The sequence below is a fragment of the Musa acuminata genome, chromosome BXJ1-9 (genome assembly GCF_036884655.1).
Source record: "Musa acuminata AAA Group cultivar baxijiao chromosome BXJ1-9, Cavendish_Baxijiao_AAA, whole genome shotgun sequence".
NCBI classification, from domain to species: domain Eukaryota; kingdom Viridiplantae; phylum Streptophyta; class Magnoliopsida; order Zingiberales; family Musaceae; genus Musa; species Musa acuminata.
The window spans coordinates 11,287,825-11,307,564 of NC_088335.1; the positions used below are offsets into that span (position 1 = coordinate 11,287,825).

Consider the following 19,740-nt stretch of genomic DNA (forward strand, 5'->3'; position numbering starts at 1 on the left):
ACGAGAGCAACAAAACCTTTCGCGTAGCCGTCATCTCCAGTGGGGGCTACCGACTATATCCGATCGGAAGACGGGTATTCGGTTAGCGTCACATGGAAGGTCGGCGGAAAGGTCTTTTCAAGGTATGGGATGCAGGGCAGACCATGTCGAAAGAATGTCTCAGAAGTACTATTGCAGTTTTGTTTCATGTAATTGAGATTTTTGTTAAATATGTCAGCTATAAAATAAGTTTGTAACATATATATATATATATATATATATATATATATATATAAGTCGGGTGTAATCTCAATTAAGATATGACGGAATTAATAATTCTCCTAGATGTATATTTTTTATAAATAAGATTATAATTATTATCAAAATATGATAAAAATGATCAGTACATGTAATTATAAGGTCTCGAGACGGTGGAATCAACCAGACATTATTTTTAGGGCTGTCGTTGGAACCCTAAATCTAATGGGCTCGGACTCGCGAGTCGAGTTGGGCTTACCCGACTCAGTGAGCTCCACTAAACGCGTTCGTTGACGTGGGATGGGAAGCCGAATCCCGAGCCCTGGGCTCACCTGCGTCCTAAATCTAAGCGTAAATCAACGAGACTCGCGAGTCGACTCGGGCTTACCCGACTCAATGAGCTTCAGTAAACACGTTCCGTGACGTTGGATGAGAAGATGAAGCGGAGCCCTAGGCTGCCACCTTTTGTAGCTGCTGCCGTCGCCGCCGCCGACTTCGCCGTCTCGTCTCTATTGTTGCCGCAGGCTGCCACCTCCTCTCTTCCGCTATCGCAGGCCACGCTACCTCGGTCCGACCGGTACACTCTTCTCCTCTCCACTCCTCCTATTTCCTTCCGGCTCCTGTTCTCTCTTATCCTTCACTCGCCTGTTCTATCCCATTCTCTCCTCTCCTCACCCTCGTAAAAAGAAAAGAAGTACTTAACCTTTATTTCTTCTTCTTGTTTTTCTTTTCTAGAGTTTCTAAAGGTTTATCATTGAGGGACAAAGGAATTCAAGGAACACAAACGTACCGCAGCGCAAACCCCCAGGAATTCCAAACCCTCGACTGGCCTTCGCACAGCACCTCCGGACGCTAAGCCTCGCGCGGCCATGATGGAGAAGAAAAATAAGGCGGCGAAGGCCAATAAGAAGCGGCGAAACGTCGCCCTCTCCAAATCCCTAGCCCCCAACAACAGAAAGATCATGAAGATAAACAATAAGAAGGAGCAGCGGAGGAGACACGGGCCTCGCATCCCCACAGCCCTTCACAAGGATCTCAAACGTCTGAATCCCGAACCTAGCCACGACGAATCAGATTGGGAAAGTGAGGAGATGATGGAGGAAAATGCATATGAGTACGAGGAGGCAGTCGCTGAAGAGGAGGCACGGAAAAACCGTCGCTTCGATTCTGTGGAGAACTACGAGTACGAGCTCCCGGAAGATTTCGAGGTCAGTTAGTTCTATTCTCCGTAATTCGTGTTGAAATTTGGTATTTGTTTCGTTAAATCTGGATTCGCACTCCTTTAAGGATGAGGACGTGCCTTCAGATGATGAAATGGATGATGAAATACCTTCGGAGGATGGCCAAGATGGTGACAAACATCTGAGGATGCTCGAAGGTATTACTGGCTTACCAAGCCAGGCCTTTGAAGGTGAACTTCTAAAAATTAAAATTTTGATGATTCCTACATGATGATATGAATTTTCCTTTTTTTTTTAACTATAATTGAGATTTTATTGTAGGCAAGGAAAGAAAGAAGTTTGTTTTATCAGATTTTCAAGGGGATTCGGTTGATGGGCGGATCAATATTCATGATCTTTTGGATCCTCTCCATGGGAAGCCTGGGTATAGCAACCTTAGGAAGAGATTGCACCAACTAGAGAGGAAGCCACTGGCTGTTCAGGCTCCATTGCCAAAGGTGGAGAGGGAGAAGTTGGAGAGGAAGATCGCATATGAGCGTGCAAAAAAGGACGTAACCAAGTGGGAGCCACTGGTTAAGAGGAACAGAGAGGCACCTACCCTGTATTTCGATGAAGATGTGAACCTGGGCTATTCAACTGTAGGAGCAATTGCTTCTGAATTTACACCAAGAACGGAGTTTGAGAAAAAGATGTCTTTGTTAGTTCATAACCCAGAGGTTGTTGAAGCTCATAATAAAGATGGTGCAAGACTCCTGGAGCTCAACAAGGTATGCTCTTTCAAAGTTGTCCTTGATGTTCTTCTACATCTGTTAAGGTATGGGAGTGTTTAGGATGACTAATGTATTTTCATCATCATTTTAAGAGGCAACTGCAAGAGTTTAATCTAGAGCTGAATTGGTGTCCGAAAGCCCTAATATCTGCATTATATTAATTATGCTAGATGTTTCCTTTGTAAACATGTATTTTGATAGTTTTATTGTCATTGCTCAGAGTCGCTTGACAGATTAGTCGGCCAGCTCACATGTTTATGAGCATGTGAGCCTTGAAATATATTGTGAGAACAAAATGAAGTATTTCAGATATCTTAATTTTCTCTTCTCTCTTTCTTTCTATTGTCTCTCTTTTCTCTTTCATTTTGCTACCTTCCCTCGAAATTAAGTGGCAGTCTGGTAGATGACATCCTATGAAGATGAAATTTTTGTAAGCTAAATTCGTTTTATTGAATTCACAAATATTCCAGTATGTTTTATATCAGTTTTAATTGTTATGTGATACCAGGGATCATTGGTTATAGCAATGGAGATGTGATTTATGATATTTCATGATTAGACTTGTTGTTGATATTTCTAATCATTAGCAAACTCATTGTTTCTTCTGCAGATTTCTGTTGAGGATGTGAGGGATCACCAGAATCGTCTTGCGAAAATGCGAAGTCTTCTTTTCCGTCATGAGGTGAAGTCAAAGCATATTAAGAAGATCAAATCCAAGACATATCACCGTATTCTTAAAAAAGAGAGATTGAAAGAAGTTTCTGCTGATGTGGAAATGGATCCTGAGACCATGAAAGATAATGCTAGGAAGCAGGAATTTAAACGGGCAGAGGTAACCAAGGCTTCTAATATTTAATTTGTTAATTTTTTATTATTTTTGGATGATTAATCATTGATGTTCTTTTCTTGAAGATCTCTACTTTCTATAGCATTTTTTATATCTATTTATGTATGTTGCAGGAAAGAATGACGCTGAAACACAAAAACCGTTCAAAATGGGCAAAGCGAATCTTAAAGCGTGGATTAACAGTTCAAGATGAAGGAACTCGAGCTGCCATAACAGAACAACTTAACCAACATGCACTTCTGACTAGAAAAATGAATTCATTGAAGGACACTAGCAGTAGTGATGAATTTAGTGATGACAATGATGATGCTGATGAAGAATTTTCACCTGGAACAGAAAGGGAAGACACTTTCAGGCTTCTAAATAAAGCAAAAGAAAATACACTCAAGGCCATTGAGGATGAAGATGAGCTACCTAAGTCAGGAGTCTTTGCATTGCCTTTCATGGTAAACACTTACTAACTTATATTTAAAGATTTCTTTGTTTGTTGATCAATTCTATTACTTGTGTCGGGTATATAGTAAATTAACATGTTTGATTTCTTTTGCCATTTATTACCTTGGAGCTTCTTTAATATTGTAAGTGATAGCAATTCTTTTCATTTTTTGGTAGGTTTGTAGATTAACAAACTTAAAAGCATTTTTTGTTTGTATTTCGATTAAATGATTCTTAAGGATATTTTTGTACCCGGCTATAATTTTGCATATTTTAGTGTCTTCATTCTGCATATATATTGAAATAACTTTTCCATCTTAAACCTTCTTTTATTTACAGGAACGTGGCTTGAAGAAGCGACAGGAGGCAGCAGAGGAAGAAGCTCGAATTGCTCTTCATGAATATGATGCATCATTGAGACAACTTGAAAATGAGAATGATGTAGAAAGTCCAAAATCAACTAAAGTAAGTGGTAGGAAAGTCTTTGGGCCTCCTATAAACAAAACTCAAGAATCCAGCAGTAGGAAGGAATCATATAATGCAGACAAGAGTAGTGACAGTGAAGATGATTTTGAGGCTGTCGATTGTGTGGATGTTGGACATGAAGTTAAAAATCATTCACAGGAGCTCCATCTCGGAGCTGCTTTGCATGATGATCCAGAAAAGACGCATGACTCAATATTCAAGGTAATGACTACTTTAATTTGCTGCAATTTCTTCAACTTTTATGTTTTTAACAGTTTCTCTTAATCTAATCTTCATATGGTTCTATGCAGAGTTTTGATGACATTATGAAACACCCTGGTACAAAGACAACATATGAAGTTGCAATCTTTGCTTCAGATTCCTGGAAAAAGGTTTTATATTGTGCAGAATCTATTTGTTTAAAGTTATATTTCTGTTTTCATGTTTTAATCATTCTGCCAATGTTTTGAGTAGATGAAAGGTGAAAATGTGGGAGATGACAGTACCACTAGAGATGAAGCAGTTCAAAATCCTCAGGAACCTAATGTATGTGCACTATTTATAATTTGATTAGCTATTTAAAGTTACTCAGTTGTTTTTTTTTTTCTTTTAGTCCAACAGTATTGATCAAGATAATGATGATGATGATTCCGAGGAAGAGATGGTCGACGGATTTTTGCCTTCCAGCCTAAAGTACGATTACAAACTTCCATCACAAACTGACCTTATACATCGTGCCTTTGCTGGTGATGATGTGGAGGCAGAATTTGAGATGCATAAATTGGACATTCTTAATGAAGAGAACCCTGAACCAGAAAAACCAGTTTTACTTCCTGGATGGGGCCAATGGACAGACATCCAGCAGAAGAAAGGCATGCCTTCTTGGATGCTAAAAGAACATGAAAATGCCAAGAGGAAGAGGGATGATGCCCTTAAAAAGAGGAAAGATGCCAATCTCAAACATGTAATAATTTCGGAGAAAGTTGATAAGAAGGTAAAGTTGCTCCAGTCATTTAATGTTACTGTTTTGTGAGCTTTTGTTGGACACTTTTTGCTTTATAGTTTTTTGACATCTTATTAGATGAGATGTTTCTGCACAAGGCATGTACTGTGGTGTTACAAAACAAAGGATGTTAATTAGTACTTCAAATTCAAGATTCAGTCAGTCATTTAGGATAATTCAACTTTCAATTTATTTAAAGAATGAAGGGAATAATCATTAGTTAATTTATAGTTGCTGCTGCATTAGTATATGTGTAAGTTTTTAGGTTTTGAAGAGAGATAAATTTAAACTTAGTGATGGTTTGACCCTAAACAAAAAAAAAATGCTGAATAAGACTGGACCACTCAAGAAGGTTTGGTCCATTTGATGGTTTGCTGTTGGAGCAGTAAATACCACTCAATATGGACTCGATCTGAACAGAATTTAGAACCATGGTCTAAATCATGTAACTTAAATTGCAACATAGCTTTAGTTATTAAGTGTAGAGGACAAAGTGGGAAAGCAACTTGAAGAAATTAACTTTAATAAGTTGAACCAAATTCTTTTTAGTGGATAAATTGAGTACTTAAGAGGAAAATGTTCACATGCTAACTAGAAGACAATAAGTTGCTTACATGATATCCACTAGTAATTTGTTTTGAGCTTTTAAGTCATGCTTTTTGTATGTTGTGTCAAATGAGATTAAATGAATTTTTTGCTTATTATTTAGTCAGTTTATTTTTCTCTCTTTTATAGATACAAGGCCTTCTGATATATGCTTGCTTGCAGTATTGCAACACGTATCCATGTCGAACCTCGTACGTACCTGTGCATATTGACAATGTTGTTAGAAACAAGGTTTCAGATGCTAATGGATCGATATGTCATTTGGTGTTTATTGGTTTGACCAAGGATCAGCATTGGATCATTAGTGTTGGTCGGTGTTTAATTTTTTTTCTTGTTTTTTCCACTGGGTTGGTATAGGTTAGAGTATTGCTCAGTATACAACTACCGTACGTATCCAAATAGTTGCAGAAACTGATACTGGACCGAGATCTAAAACCTTGTAGAGAGTACATCTTATGAAACCTTGTTCATGTCGTTTATAGCTAATTGTCGTCCTATGATTTTCATACTGATATTGTGAAGTTGCTTCAAGTAGGAAACCCATTGTACTTTAAGTTTGTTTCGTGATGCCACATGTTCTCTTCTAATGATTTTGTTGCTTCTGTGAAGGCTGAGAAACTACTTACAAAGACTTTGCCTTTCCCTTACACATCTAAGGAAGTTTATGAGCAGAGCATCCGGATGCCAATTGGACCCGAGTACAATCCTGCAATTACTGCTGGAGCACTTAATCGACCTGTGGTGAGTATTGTTAATGCTTCAAAATTTCTTTTTCATAATTGGAGCAAATAGCTTAGTGATCCTATCAGTTGTCAATGATTCGGAGTGTTTTTTTTTTGGGCATAATTGGAACAAATAGCTTAGTGATCCTATCGGATGTCGAAATATAGGATGATGGAAGAAAACAAGAAAAGAAAAGAGAGAGAGGGAGGGAGGGACATTGCTTATCTCTGCATTAATTAAAATTTTTTGAGTAGACAATTTAATGCTACTAGCATCTCCAATAATTAGGGGTTGGAGTGGGTTAAATCTTACCCTAAGAACTGTTTTATACAATTATGAATTGCATATGGGTAGAAACTGTATGGGTACAAGGTTGAGCTGCATCTGGATCCAGGCATTCATACAATGAAGATATTACTTGAGAATTAATTGTTCCAACTGATCCGTTGTGTAAGGTGAAATAATTATTTTTGTAGGGTTGCAAACTGCTTTTAGCAAATGATCTTTTGAGATAGCGATAACTGCTTTTATTGTCTTTAATATTGAGTACTAATGTAAGTTAACGTTTGGATATATCAATAGTTTGTTGCAAAAAATTTTTAACAATCATTATTGTTAGTTCTGTGAAAGATTATAGCAGTGACCGTTTATGATTTGAGCTGATATGGCATCTAAATCAGTATTGGCATTAACAAATATGGTTTTGGCTAATAACTAGTACGTATGGTTATTAACAATGAATTCTTATGATGTCTCTCTATTTGCATCCATGATCAGAAGTTGATAAAGAAAAGGGTTTTCCAGCCAATGTTGTTTTTTTTTTCTGTAAATATATGACATTTAATAACAATTGAATCGTAATGGACATCTGGTTTCATGCCTAGCTGGCATGTGTTATTCTTATTTAATTATTTAACAGTTGATTGTAAAATCTTTTAGTTAGTAATAGGCCAACTAAAAGCCAAAATGATTATGATGCTAGACTTGAATTCAGTTCGGTGATCTTTATAGTCACCCTCGGGGATAGTTAAGAGTCGGGTTTCTTGAATTTTCTCTTTTGCTTCTGCTACTCAGCCAGTCGAATTGATCTTTTGTTGGTCTCCTTGTTTGTAGACCACTGCATGCTTTTCTACTTTTTTTATTTAATATGTATGAATTTGTGATTGATGTAACATTGTGACCGGAGCATGCTCAATGTTTGAGTTGTGTTGGTTTCAAACTCTTTCCAATCTGATAGTAATTGCTTGCCACACAGGTTGTCAAGAAGGCTGGGGTTATCATAAAACCAATTCAGTATGAGGAGGTGGATCCCCATGAGAAACCGGAGCAACCCAAGCGCATCGTACAGAAGCCAAACGCTAGACCAAAGGCGAAGAAAGCAAAATCTGCAGGAGGCAGACCTACGAAAAAGACATCGATGGGCAAAAGTAGTTGAACTTTCATCTTTGCTCCAGACATTACACATTGAAAACCATGCAAGGAGAACGAGTAAGCTACTCATATTTGCCAACGAAGGATGTCTCTATGCTCCACCGGTTGGCTGATGGTTTTGACGTAAAAGACTACCAATTGGTGAGAACTGCTGAAATGTATTCTTTTTTGCTTCATTTCTAAGATACTATTTGGCTCGAGGATATCCTAAAACAGTCGGTGTAGCAAATTCTTCCTGTGTGTATGGATGATGACTGGAAAGGATCATGACCTACCTCTGTATACTTTTACCAATAGGTGTTTTCCCAACCCCATTTGTCAGCATCCTAACTGGTTGAAGTGTAACATACGAGTTATTGTTGCCATCCCAAACAAATCATCGGCATTACTGGCATGGAAGGGTTTGTCTTTCTTCATTCTTCAATTACATCGAGAGGGACCAAAAGGCTAGTGATGGTCTGTCGAGATTGACATTCTACCTCGAGTCGTACCCCTTCGTCCTCATCAAGACAGAGAACCATTGAATCCTGCAACATGAGCGTACTTGGATTTGTCTTGGGTTCTTCATGGTGGGAAAGAGCCAGCTTGGCTTCCTCAATATACAAAAGAAAATTCATAAGAGAACAGAACCATACTCTGCCACTGCAACTCAGTTACTACAGCTAAGCCTGTAGCACCAGTAATTAACATACGCTACAATGACAGGAACGCTCGACAAGAATACTCGTAAAACATCTCTCACGACTATGTTCTCTGACTTCTACCATCTCGTCTCTCTGTATATATATAAATATATATATACGTGAAAGGGAGTCTTAGGAGGATCCGGTGGCAGTGGCGCTGGTGGGGTTGGCGTCGGAGTGGTCGCCAAAGATGCGGTTGCGGAAGTCGGAGACCATGAGAGGGAGTCCCTGGCGGAGCGAGATCTTGGGCTCCCAGTTGAGCAACTCCTTGGCGCGGGTGATGTCGGGCTTGCGCTTGTGCGGGTCGTCCTCCGTGTTGGGTCGGAACTCGATGCTTGCGTTGGGATCGATGGTCTCCTGCACCACCTTGGCCAGCTCCAGCATGGTGAACTCCCCTGGGTTTCCCAGGTTGAACGGACCCACGTGCTCCCCTTCCATCAGTCGTATCAGCCCTTCCACCTGCATCCCGTCGGAATGGAGCGTCAGCGTCAAACTATGCATCAGCTGATCCTGCCAAAAATGCTCTAGGAAGAAGACCCTCCCTACCAAATCAGAGACGTATTGGAAGCTCCTGGTTTGCTTCCCATCCCCATAAACAGTCATGGGTTCCTTCCTCAATGCCTGGGCCGATCGAACCGTACCATCTCAGTTTTAGTGAACCAAGACAGAGAGTCTCCTACTAAGAAAAATTGCAGCAGCAAACCTGCGCTACGAAGTTGCTGACAACACGACCGTCGTCGATGCACATGCGAGGCCCGTAGGTGTTGAAGATCCGAGCAATCCTCACCTGTAGTCAACCAAATGAATCAGTCAGAGAGAAAGCTCAGCCGTAGACTGTAGCAAAATGCATCAATCGTAACGTCGGATGCACGTCAAAGCCACGTCTTTCCGTATACATGAATATATACATATAGTGGGGGATCGATGACCTCTACTTGGGCACCGCGGTGGTAGTCCATGGTCAACGTCTCGGCTGTTCGCTTGCCTTCGTCGTAGCAGCTCCTAACGCCTGTCACCGCCACATGCAGAGATCAGAAGGAATCATCATCATAAAGCCATCCCGCCTCCAAAGAGAGAGAGAGAGAGAGAGAGAGAGAACCGATGGGGTTAACGTTGCCCCAGTAGGTCTCGACTTGAGGGTGCTGCAAGGGGTCGCCGTAGACCTCGCTGGTGCTGGTGAGGAGGAATCTGGCACCTACACGCTTGGCCAGGCCGAGCATGTTGAGAGTTCCCACCACGTTGGTCTTGTGCGCAGGTGGGTTAAGGAGGCATCCAAGAAGGAATCTAACGAAAGATCCTCGAAACAGAGCAGAATCCAATCTGTTTGATGCAAAAAGATCTCAAGGAACGGAATTTGCACAAACAGCGGTCGTACTCTGCAAGAAAACTTGGATGAACCGAGGGGAAATAGCAACGACGAGAGGAAGGATATGATGGTCTTGACGGGGTTGAACTTGTAGTGGACGGGGGAGGCGGGGCAGGCGAGGTGGTAGATCTGGTCGACCTCCAGGAGCAGCGGCTCGACGACGTCGTGGCGGATGAGCTCGAAGTTGGGGTTGCCGAAGTGGTGCATCACGTTCTGCTTCCGCCCCGTGAAGAAGTTGTCCACCACGATCACGCTGTCCCCCCGGGCCATCAGCCGGTCCACCAGGTGGCTCCCCACGAACCCCGCCCCGCCCGTCACCACGATGCGCAGGCCCTTCCGCTTCAGCCCCAACGGCACCTTCCCCCCCACGAACCCCCTCGTCACCTCGAACTCAGCCCTGTGGTTGTGGCCGTGGTGGTGCACAGCCGTCGACCACGGGTCCGCCATCATCGGGCGGGCGCCGCCGGTCGCGGCGGGGGAGGTGCGGGCGGAGGCCAGGACGAGGGCCGCGAGGGCCATGCCGACGAGCAGGAAGAGGAGGCGCTGCTCGCGGAGGAGGTAGCGGAGCGCGCGCGACAGCGAGAGCATCCGCTTCTCGGGCTTCGCAGAGTACCCCGCGCCGCTCGTCGGGGGCTGCGCGTCGTGGCCGCGGTAGATGAGCTCCGAGCTCATGTCGCGGATCACAGCCGGTCTGTGGTCGAAGTGGCGCCTGCGACGAAGGGAAGGGGAGAGGAATTAAGTAGGGCCCAAGAGGAGGGAGGGGTGGGGGGAACTCGTGATTCCCCTGTTCATGGCACCGCCTCGCGGGACCGGACAAGGATGCCATTTTTCTTGTGTTTTCTCCATATAAATCTACAATTATTTATTTTTATGAGGTTGATCTTCTTGGTATATAAAAAAAAAGAAATTTTAATTATGAAGAATAATTCGGCGCAGTGGTAAGACCTCAAACAATTGTTTTCTGTAAATTTATATATCCATTACTAAAAATGTGGAAGACCTTTTTCACATATTTTATGTTATATATATACATTCGAAGTCAAAAAAATTAGTGTATATATATATATTTTTTTATTTATTTCTTTATGTAATAGTGAAAGGGAAGGTGGTGATGGGTTGGCCACATGTTCTTTGTTGTTGGCGACTTTGCTTGATGTCGCTCGAGATGAGTTGGTATGTAGTGACACTTATTAATAGAAGACACATTTAAAACATTTGACAATTATTAAAGCATCAAATTCCACTTTATCTTCGATCTCATAGGATCCTAAAATGGTTTTATTGTGGGTCTCAAAACTATATATTTATTATTTTATATTTTAATATGAGCATCATATTCGGTTGTATACCTTACCTACTTCATATTTTGATGACTTGATGTTAATTGGGTAATATATTCAATAAGTGGTCACCAACGCTTTATATATATATATATATATATATATATATATATATATATATATATATATATGCACATTTGAAGTTAAATAAATTATATATATATATATATATATATAATAAAATATTTAATTTTTTTTTATATTTTTGGTAATCAATATATGTTTTGGACTGACACATTTTACTGTAACATTCATAATGTAATGCATGATTTCATGACTTAATGATGATTAAAACCATTGTGTAATTATTCTTAGAACTAATCTCTATCCCTATTCGATGATCACTTCGATACACTATAAAAAGCGTATAAAATATACCCTTGATCATAGGTAAAAAAAAAATATTATTATTATTTATATATTCTCTTAATTTCTTAGTAATCTAAGCATACATGTCTCTTATATAGTTTTTATATAATATATTACTTATGGAGGCATGAAGGTTATATCGAGTTATTCACATGCATGTCGGGCAACCACAATCAAATTCAAACGTATATTATACATAGATTTGCAAGCCTGTCGATATATTTTGTGGATCCCAAGGAATGTAAGGTGGCGGCTTGGGTTCCCAACTAGTCAAGTTAATGTCCTAATCTCTTACCTCTCGATCGAATTAGTATCATTAGTCTTCGTCATTTTGATATATCTTGTAACATCTTAACTTGTGAGTATGTAAATTTTTGTAGAGTTTAAGATTGTTCTTATTTTAATTTGGAGGCTTCCATAGTCTTCCGTTTTATAGTTTCTGTTGACTAATATAATTTCTTATTTTTCAGAAAAAAAAATCATTTCAAAAATTTGGATGTGTGAAAATATTATCGTTACATCATCTCTAAGAGATATGTTTTTATATTTTATACATTAAAAAAATAATTTATTGGTGATGTGATCAGTATTTAAAACCTTATCCGATATTGATAGAATATAAGATTTCCTCAAATATATGAGGAAATTTCTCTGTTGAGAAAAATCTTCTACTCTGTTGAGGGAAATCCTTCCTCCTAATATATTTAAGTTAAAATTTTTTCATTTCTTCAATAATTATTCTTATCTTTTATTATTTTCTTTAGATATATCAGTTAAGTGATTGAGGTTTTGATCAAGGTCTAATAGATTAAATCCCGTACTAATTATTTATCATGCAAAAAAAAGAGATATACAATTTAGAAATTAATCTAAAACTGAGGTAGTAAAAGAAGTTATAATATGTACGTCTTAGTCAATTAAATGTGTGATGGCAAAACATGTTGAGCCAATAAGTGACCTAATGATTAACAAAGTCGAATAAGCTCGTAGTACTCTTAAATAGCGTCGTACAAAGGAAGTTTAATCTCTATAACAAATGGTTAACCATTGTCTCTTATGCCGTACAACTTGTGCTTAGAGAGAGAGTGAATAAGTTGTAGCGGAAACAATTGATGCAAGAGTTTAATGAGGTCATCTTTTGTACGAGAATTAGGTTTACGTAAGCTTCATGCGATCCAGCTATTGAGAGGGACAACTTCACGTTGGTCTCCTATAATTATTGTGATATTATCAAATAAGAAGAATGATATGCTTTGGCGTCGTGGCATCGATGCCAAATATCAGGACAAACTATGATCACATTTTCCAACAGTTTTCGGATATTTACTTCGTACCAGAGAGGTAATTAATTGCGTGTCATTGCTATTTTGCATTATAAGTAGGGAAAATTCTTCAAGTCTGTTTTGATTAGTGAGGCCTCAATTAATGTTTAACTAATTAATTATATAAAATTTTTATGATATGAATTAATTAACTAATTAATTAGTCTCGTATCGAAAATATGTAAAATAAAATTTGATTTGATGAAAGTATAATTATTAATTTTAATTTTAATATTCTAATCAATGGTTTGGATTCAAAGAAATTAAGAGTTACCCTATTAAATCCAGATCGTGACATCTTACCTATCGACGTTAATTATTATTTTATTATTTTATAAGTTATGTTATAAAAATATAGGCTTAAGTCTTCTTTTTTTTCGTAATTGAAGATAACTTAGCTATTAACGAACATCATTTATCTTTATTTTACACTTAGTATCTTAAAGCTTTTTGTTTTAGCTATTAATGATAATTTAGCTATCGATGATAATTTATCAATAATTACCTATCGATGATAATTTAGCTATTAATGAACATCATTTACCTTCATTTCTAAGTTTATGAAGCTTTTTGTTTTTTTTTGCTATTTATTTACTTCATATTCATATTCGTGGGCGAAGTAGAATTCATTCCATGTTAAGATAAGTCTCACACACATTAAAATCCCTCGTCCGTAGAATTGACGACCGATCTATGTGGTTCTCTTGTGTCTTCTTCTCGCCAACTCTCCAACAGTAGTCACGAGACGAAGCTTTCGGAGACGAACACTCGGATTCTTATGGTGAAACGGACATGTCAACGATTCAGCAAAAGTATGCAACAACGACTACTTAGCTTCATCTCCAATACACGTTGCTACTAACAAAGATTGCCTGTTGCGCAGGGCAACCAACGACGACCGCTGGTCTACCATGTACTAAGTAGTATTAGGTTGGGATTTTCTTTTTTTTTTTTCTTCTAATTTTACTCCTCCTTAATTAAATTCTCGTAATCATAACTATCAAAACAGAATCAAAGAAAAATTATATTTAAAAAAATTTAATAATTTACTAAGTAATACGTACCGATCGATCGAAGCTTTAGTTACTCTTTTTTTTTTTTGTTGGGTCATCTAATTCTTTAATATTATGTTTTGATAATTTAAAATATTAGTTAGTTTAGTCGATGGAGACCATTTAGTTTTTTCTTGTGGTGTGTTAAGTATATGTCAACTGTCGTTTCTTTTGCACGACGAGCTTCTTGTGCTGCCCACAACCAACCAAAGGCACATTAAGCCTTTTTCATGACTTTGCTTGTTTGTTTGGCTCCGTTTAATCTACTAAATTTATGACGATGTAGGTTTAGATATAAACCCTTGACAATTTGTTTGACAGCATGATGAGATTTAAAGTGAAAAAAGAGGATAAAACACTTGCAGCATGAAATTTAAAGTAAATCAGATTTAAAATAAAAATAAAAACTGATAATTTAATTATAAAACTAAAAAAAAAAGAGAGTTAGGAAAGAAATTGAAATAATGTTATGTTTTTTTTAATCTTAAAGACTATTTATCATTTCGGTGTAAGACGTAATGCACTAATTGATGGATTTGTCTAGCGGTGATGTATCGTATATGTTTAATAAAGATTGAGTGTTTAAAACTTTATCGAATAATTTATATACTTAATGTGTCAAATCTACTTACCATGTGTTTTTAAAGATTTTAGCAGGTAAAGTCTTTAACTATTATTTTCGTAAATATATTTATATTTTTTTCTGCCTGGCTATGATCGATATTTTTATTTTTATACTATGTTAAAACCAAGATTATGTCTAAATCAAATCGATCGAGTTAATATATATCAGATGGGATATCAGTTTAATTTGAAAGACCTAACCTTATTAGGTGGCTTTGTGTCGAGAACATGGGACAACCTGTGTCTTAACTCAAAGAACATGCTTCCCGGAGTGTTCTTGAGCTGCATGGTATGCTGTGAAGTCGGTTCTCCTGGCAGCCGTGTGCTCAACAGATTTCCTCGAATGAGACGACGGGCGTAGGTGAAGTTGTTGTTCCATGGCTGCCCTGTAGTTGTTTATCATCATCGAGATTAGCCATGTAAAATGTTGCATAGTTTCTGGTATGTGCATCATCAGTCGGCAAAGTTGATTTGTGGATGCTACAATATCATTGACACATGAAATGACATGATAGAGAACATTAGGAAGGACGACAAGTGTTGATTGTATTTGCTGAATGCCAATCTTTTTCATCAGTAGGTAGCACTAAAAATCAAAAATAGCCATCACCTGCAGTATTGGTGCAACTAACACCAATAATGTCTTTGCTCGGAAACATGCATATGTTATTCTCAATAATGCTATTCAAAATTGAATTTTTCGTTCACATAAAATTGCCAACAGTCCAAACGCTCTTACTTTTCGATAGTGGATTATGTGGTCATCTCAGACGGCAATAGTATCTGATGATATCATCTCAGTCCAAAAATTATGATTGCAAGTAGTGTAGCAGTTGTGCAGATTGGTTGGTTGTTCACGCAGAAGGCTTGAGATGGATATGATGGCAGCAGAAGCTCTGGCTTTAACATGGCTTGCTGAAATTGAATTTATTCGTGTCAGGCAGAGTCAGATTCAGCCATCTACAACATTGCTTAAGAAGGATAACAATTGGACCCAAAAGGAGTTCTACATGCAACATTATGTTGTTGTTCCATGGATGATGCCGTATCAACCGCACACCATGCATATGTCGAAGCCAATTGCAACACAAGAACGACTACCGACTCTTCTCTTAGGCCCAAGTGTGATACTGACACTATGTACTTTCCTACAGCTATACACAATTGCCTTAGCCATTGGGCACTGTATACTGTGGCTATCGACATGAAAATACTTACAAAATATCAGACAGCAAAATATTCATATATCACTTAATTGTTACCTCAAGGAGGCCATTATTCTCCAGTCATGCTTCCTGTGCCTGCCTCGGTGGTGGACCTTCTGCTCTGCAAACTTGTTCTCGCTGACAATTTCCATCTGATCAGCATCTGCGGCTGATAAAATCATCAGTGAAGTTGTAGCACAATTCTATTCAATTTCCCTCTTTCATGATGATATCAAGGACACAAAGCAAGAACAGGCATGCAATATACTTGCGTTTAATAGGGCTGACTCAGCAGTTGCATGTAAGGTTCAGAGTATTTAGTTTATGCAGCATACGGATAACCTAAAATTCCTCCCAACTATTTCAAGCAGTGATTGAAGGAAGCATCCCTCATCACAGACTGCAGCATAAAGGATTGTGTTTGATTTGTGGTCAAGCAATCGTCAAACAGTCATATAGGTAAATCCAACATTCTTTTGTTTCGGTAGCTTAACATATGAACCGAACCAAGTACACCCCTTACCAGAGACCAAATATCCAACCACTTAAAAAAGAAATATTAATACTAATCCAGACAGACTGAACCAAATACAACCCCTACAAGCCATCAAAATGTCGAACCACTTTATGCAAAAAGAGGGAGGAGATACCTCTCGGGTAACCTATGCGTGCTCAGTACAATTTTGGTTTGGATTTATCAGTTTCTTTTACCAATAAAGGAATGATGTCTACCTGCCACATCGAGACATGCATGGTGAATCTCTACATTCCATATGGATGGCAAAGAATAAATTAAGCTACTGACAATTGTAAATATAATTGATAACCACAATTTTTTTAATAATTTAAGAAAATCTACTATATTTGAATTGTGTTTCTTGGCATGTAAATAGATATAAAAAAGATAAGGATACCAAAACATATCTGTACATCTTAGTTATTACTTGTTTAAAGTCATCCCTATCTTCACAGGTGTCCTTTTATCTATCATTTTGTTATTCATTTTTCCTTCCCTTTTGATTTACTATCATGCTTTTCATTAATCCTCCCATTGGTCTGCTTCTGTCTCATCATCCACCACCATAGTAACTATTAGAACACTAGGCAACTATCTCAACAAAGCTGTCAGGATAATTGTGACCAAACAATTCAACTATCTATCTCAACAAAAACCAAACCAAACAAAAAATTCCAATTAATACTAGTACCATCTCTTTTGAATTATTGATGCACAAAAAACTATAGTATCTCAGGAATATTTCTGACAAGAAATATTTTAATCGCATAGAGCAACCTGTCCATAATCTTGGCTACTTTTCCTTATTCCATTTCTCGTTACATTGTGAGATTCTTAAGTATTTAAAAGAAGTTTGTAGCTAAGTGAAGCTAGAAATAGAAGATCTGATATTATACTAGTTGTGCTTGTTAATCTCCTGAGATACATTTGTTCAATTAGAATCATTCATCAACTACAGTTCTCATCACTCAAATTGTCTGGGTATCAAGTTTTTAAGCAACGAAGATTTATGCTTTTCTCGCTAAAGCCAACATGTTTGTCACTGAATATTATACACACTACTGCACCGATAGGAATGAAAAATAACATAATTGAAAAGTTTTCTAAGTCTCAGTTAATTCATCGCTTCCTTTCTTCTATATATATATAAATGTTCATATGTTATAGCTCACATGACATGAGATTAACAATGCACCGATTTTTCCACACATGCCAGCAAGTCTTGGATCCAATCAACAAATGCAATAAATCAGTAAGCTGAGAAAGATAACAAAGGCAAGCTACGGTCAGCAGTTTAAAACCATATAGACGTACAAAAAGATGATAATACTGAGTTTGATAATTCTAGAGATCATTCATCCAAGAGCAGGGTCAAATGTGGTTTTAGGGTTCATACCTCCGAGTTCTTCACCCCAGAACAACTGTTTCCCATCATCATCATCATCCTCATCCTCAATTTCGTCGTCGTAGCCGAGCTCCCCATCGCCCCTGTATCCAGCCTCGCTTCCATAGCCGGATTCGTTCGCCTGTGATTCCAGCATCCCTGCACCTCCAACGCCTGGAATTCCCCCAAACCCGGAGGTTTCCCTTTCCAACCTCACTCCTACTGCGACCTCCCTCCCCTCTCTCCTCGTCACCCGGGCTGCCTCGCTGGCATCCGATCCCCAGCTCCAGTCCCCGATCACGAAAAACTCCCCGCTCGAATCCGTTCCACCAGCAGCCAGCGGGAAGTCAGAGCAGGTAGCGTACGTCGCCGAGACGCCGCCCCGGGGTCGGGTCCCGCTGCGATCGGAGCTGCGACCGGAGATCGACCGCGATCCATGCCGCCGCCGCCGCTTCCCCGCGAACCACCGCAGCCCCTCCTCCCGTCTTGGAGGCCGAGGCGGCGGGGGGTCGTCTTTCAGGCTGAGCCGCGATATGTCGAGGCCAACTGCGTTGGCGGGGGAGGGGGCGGTGGACCGATCGGCGAGGCAGGGCTTCTTGGCGCGGAAGGGATACGACCTGGGTGGATCCGCAGCAACGAGCGTTTGCAATTGGAAGGGCTTCCACGCGTGGAGCAGCAGCGTGCACGAATCGATTGCGTGGCGTGAGTTCGCGGTTCTCGGTTTCATCGCCGCCCCGAGGGATCACGAACTCATTTCCTCTGCCGACCTCGAAGGCGACGAGTCGATCTAGGGTTCTTGAAGCTCACAGTTATCAAGTCTTCGATCGATCGATCGATCGAATCGGAGGACAAAAGGGAAGCAACTTAGGCCGGTGGGCGTTCTCCGGCCAGCGGGGGAAGAGTTGAAGAACGCACATCGACGTTGGTGAAACTCATCACAACCGTTCGTTGTATGAATGGATAGCCGATGGATATGAAGATATTCACAAGACTACAACCTTGGGTTAGCTGACGTAGGAAGGGGTAGTTTTGTAATTTAGACGCTCTTTGACAGCTTGTGACGTGCAGTGGCGTTAAGAGTCGGGGACCTACGTGGCAATCCGTCATTGGTCGAGAGATAAGATCGACCTCAATCTCATTTTTCTTATTAACAACCATGGTTAAAAATAATACTTCAAAAATAGGTAAAAATTTATAGAACTGTAGATGGATAAAAGTTCACAGCACAAACAACTTTTTGAAGACAGCAATTTACAGCAACAAAGATAAAGTTTCCAATATAAAGCTTGTCAAAACTGAATAAACAATTAGAAACACTTCCAATCCGCATATATGAAAATTTAAAGAAAAAAATTCTAACATATACTTCCACTATTCTTGTATTATGTATACTATCCAAGTGCTTGTCATAAACTATTCAGGGTCATTGATTTTATGATGATGATGAGAAAGGTAATAATAATAATAATAATAATAATAGTAATAATAAATCATAATCTTCAGTTTTTTCTTTTTTAAATGCTCCTATTTTAGTTTGTCTAAAATAGTTCTAATTCAAAATAAATCCAAGTTATCCCTCTACTTTACTTCTCTCTTTCTCTCCTCCTTCTCCTTTCAAATTGAGACAAAATAATATAATAATTTTCTTTATAAAATTTTGAATCAGACCAAATCTCTTTTGATGGATACTAAACTCTTGCATCTTACTTTAATATCTTATGTAAATAATTTAAAGTATAAATATCTTAATTAAATAAATTGAAGCATAATTGTCCAAATATCTAGTGCAACTTACCTTACATATTTTGTCAAAATAAATTGATTCTCAAATTTATCAGTTCTTGCTTTTACCTTTTGAAACTTAATTTTAGTTAAAATCCATCCTCAAATGAGGCCCATTGAACCATTTTTTCTCTTAGACATTGATTTTTACTATAATTGAATGAGTTGTGTATATATTCAAGTTAGCTTTAACATTGCTCTAGACGTGCATATACATGCTTTTTGTTGTTTCACATGATTTTTCAATATATATCTATCTCTTTGATCAGAATAACCTTATGTGTACTTTTGATGTTTGTAAGATATTTTGATCTTTTTTTCAAAAATAAAAAGGAAATAGATTATGCTAATGGAGCCATGTTGAACTCTAAACTGATGTTATGTTTGTCCAAAAATAG

The 19,740-nt window shown here is 38.7% G+C and overlaps 3 protein-coding genes across 5 annotated transcripts; 1 reads left to right on the forward strand and 2 right to left on the reverse strand.

Moving 5' to 3' along the window:
* Positions 1-479: 479 nt before the first annotated feature.
* LOC135593206 (U3 small nucleolar RNA-associated protein 14-like) lies at positions 480-8,012 on the forward strand. The gene is made up of 12 exons (XM_065083073.1): positions 480-814; positions 973-1,445; positions 1,525-1,648; positions 1,740-2,185; positions 2,799-3,020; positions 3,149-3,481; positions 3,810-4,157; positions 4,247-4,327; positions 4,410-4,481; positions 4,549-4,929; positions 6,154-6,285; positions 7,523-8,012. Exons 2-12 carry the CDS (start codon positions 1,107-1,109, stop codon positions 7,700-7,702), a joined length of 2,658 nt encoding a protein of 885 aa, XP_064939145.1. The 5' UTR covers positions 480-814; positions 973-1,106; the 3' UTR covers positions 7,703-8,012.
* A 302-nt stretch (positions 8,013-8,314) lies between these two features.
* Positions 8,315-10,538, reverse strand: LOC135593207 (UDP-glucuronic acid decarboxylase 2-like). The gene is made up of 6 exons (XM_065083074.1): positions 9,814-10,538; positions 9,481-9,628; positions 9,311-9,390; positions 9,085-9,168; positions 8,928-9,002; positions 8,315-8,840 (listed from the first exon to the last, which is right to left on the reverse strand). Exons 1-6 carry the CDS (start codon positions 10,417-10,419, stop codon positions 8,514-8,516), a joined length of 1,320 nt encoding a protein of 439 aa, XP_064939146.1. The 5' UTR covers positions 10,420-10,538; the 3' UTR covers positions 8,315-8,513.
* A 4,582-nt stretch (positions 10,539-15,120) lies between these two features.
* On the reverse strand, positions 15,121-18,505 carry LOC135593209 (uncharacterized). Of its 3 annotated transcripts, none has more exons than XM_065083076.1 (3): positions 17,573-18,505; positions 15,717-15,822; positions 15,121-15,369 (listed from the first exon to the last, which is right to left on the reverse strand). In XM_065083076.1, the coding sequence occupies exons 1-3, from the start codon at positions 18,285-18,287 to the stop codon at positions 15,357-15,359; spliced, it is 834 nt and encodes a 277-aa protein (XP_064939148.1). In that variant the 5' UTR covers positions 18,288-18,505; the 3' UTR covers positions 15,121-15,356. The 3 variants fall into 3 exon arrangements, with proteins under 3 accessions (XP_064939148.1, XP_064939147.1, XP_064939149.1); XM_065083075.1 differs by having other exon boundaries at positions 15,717-15,828; XM_065083077.1 differs by lacking the exon at positions 15,121-15,369 and adding an exon at positions 16,310-16,391 and having other exon boundaries at positions 15,721-15,822; positions 17,573-18,421.
* Between the last annotated feature and the right edge of the window lie 1,235 nt (positions 18,506-19,740).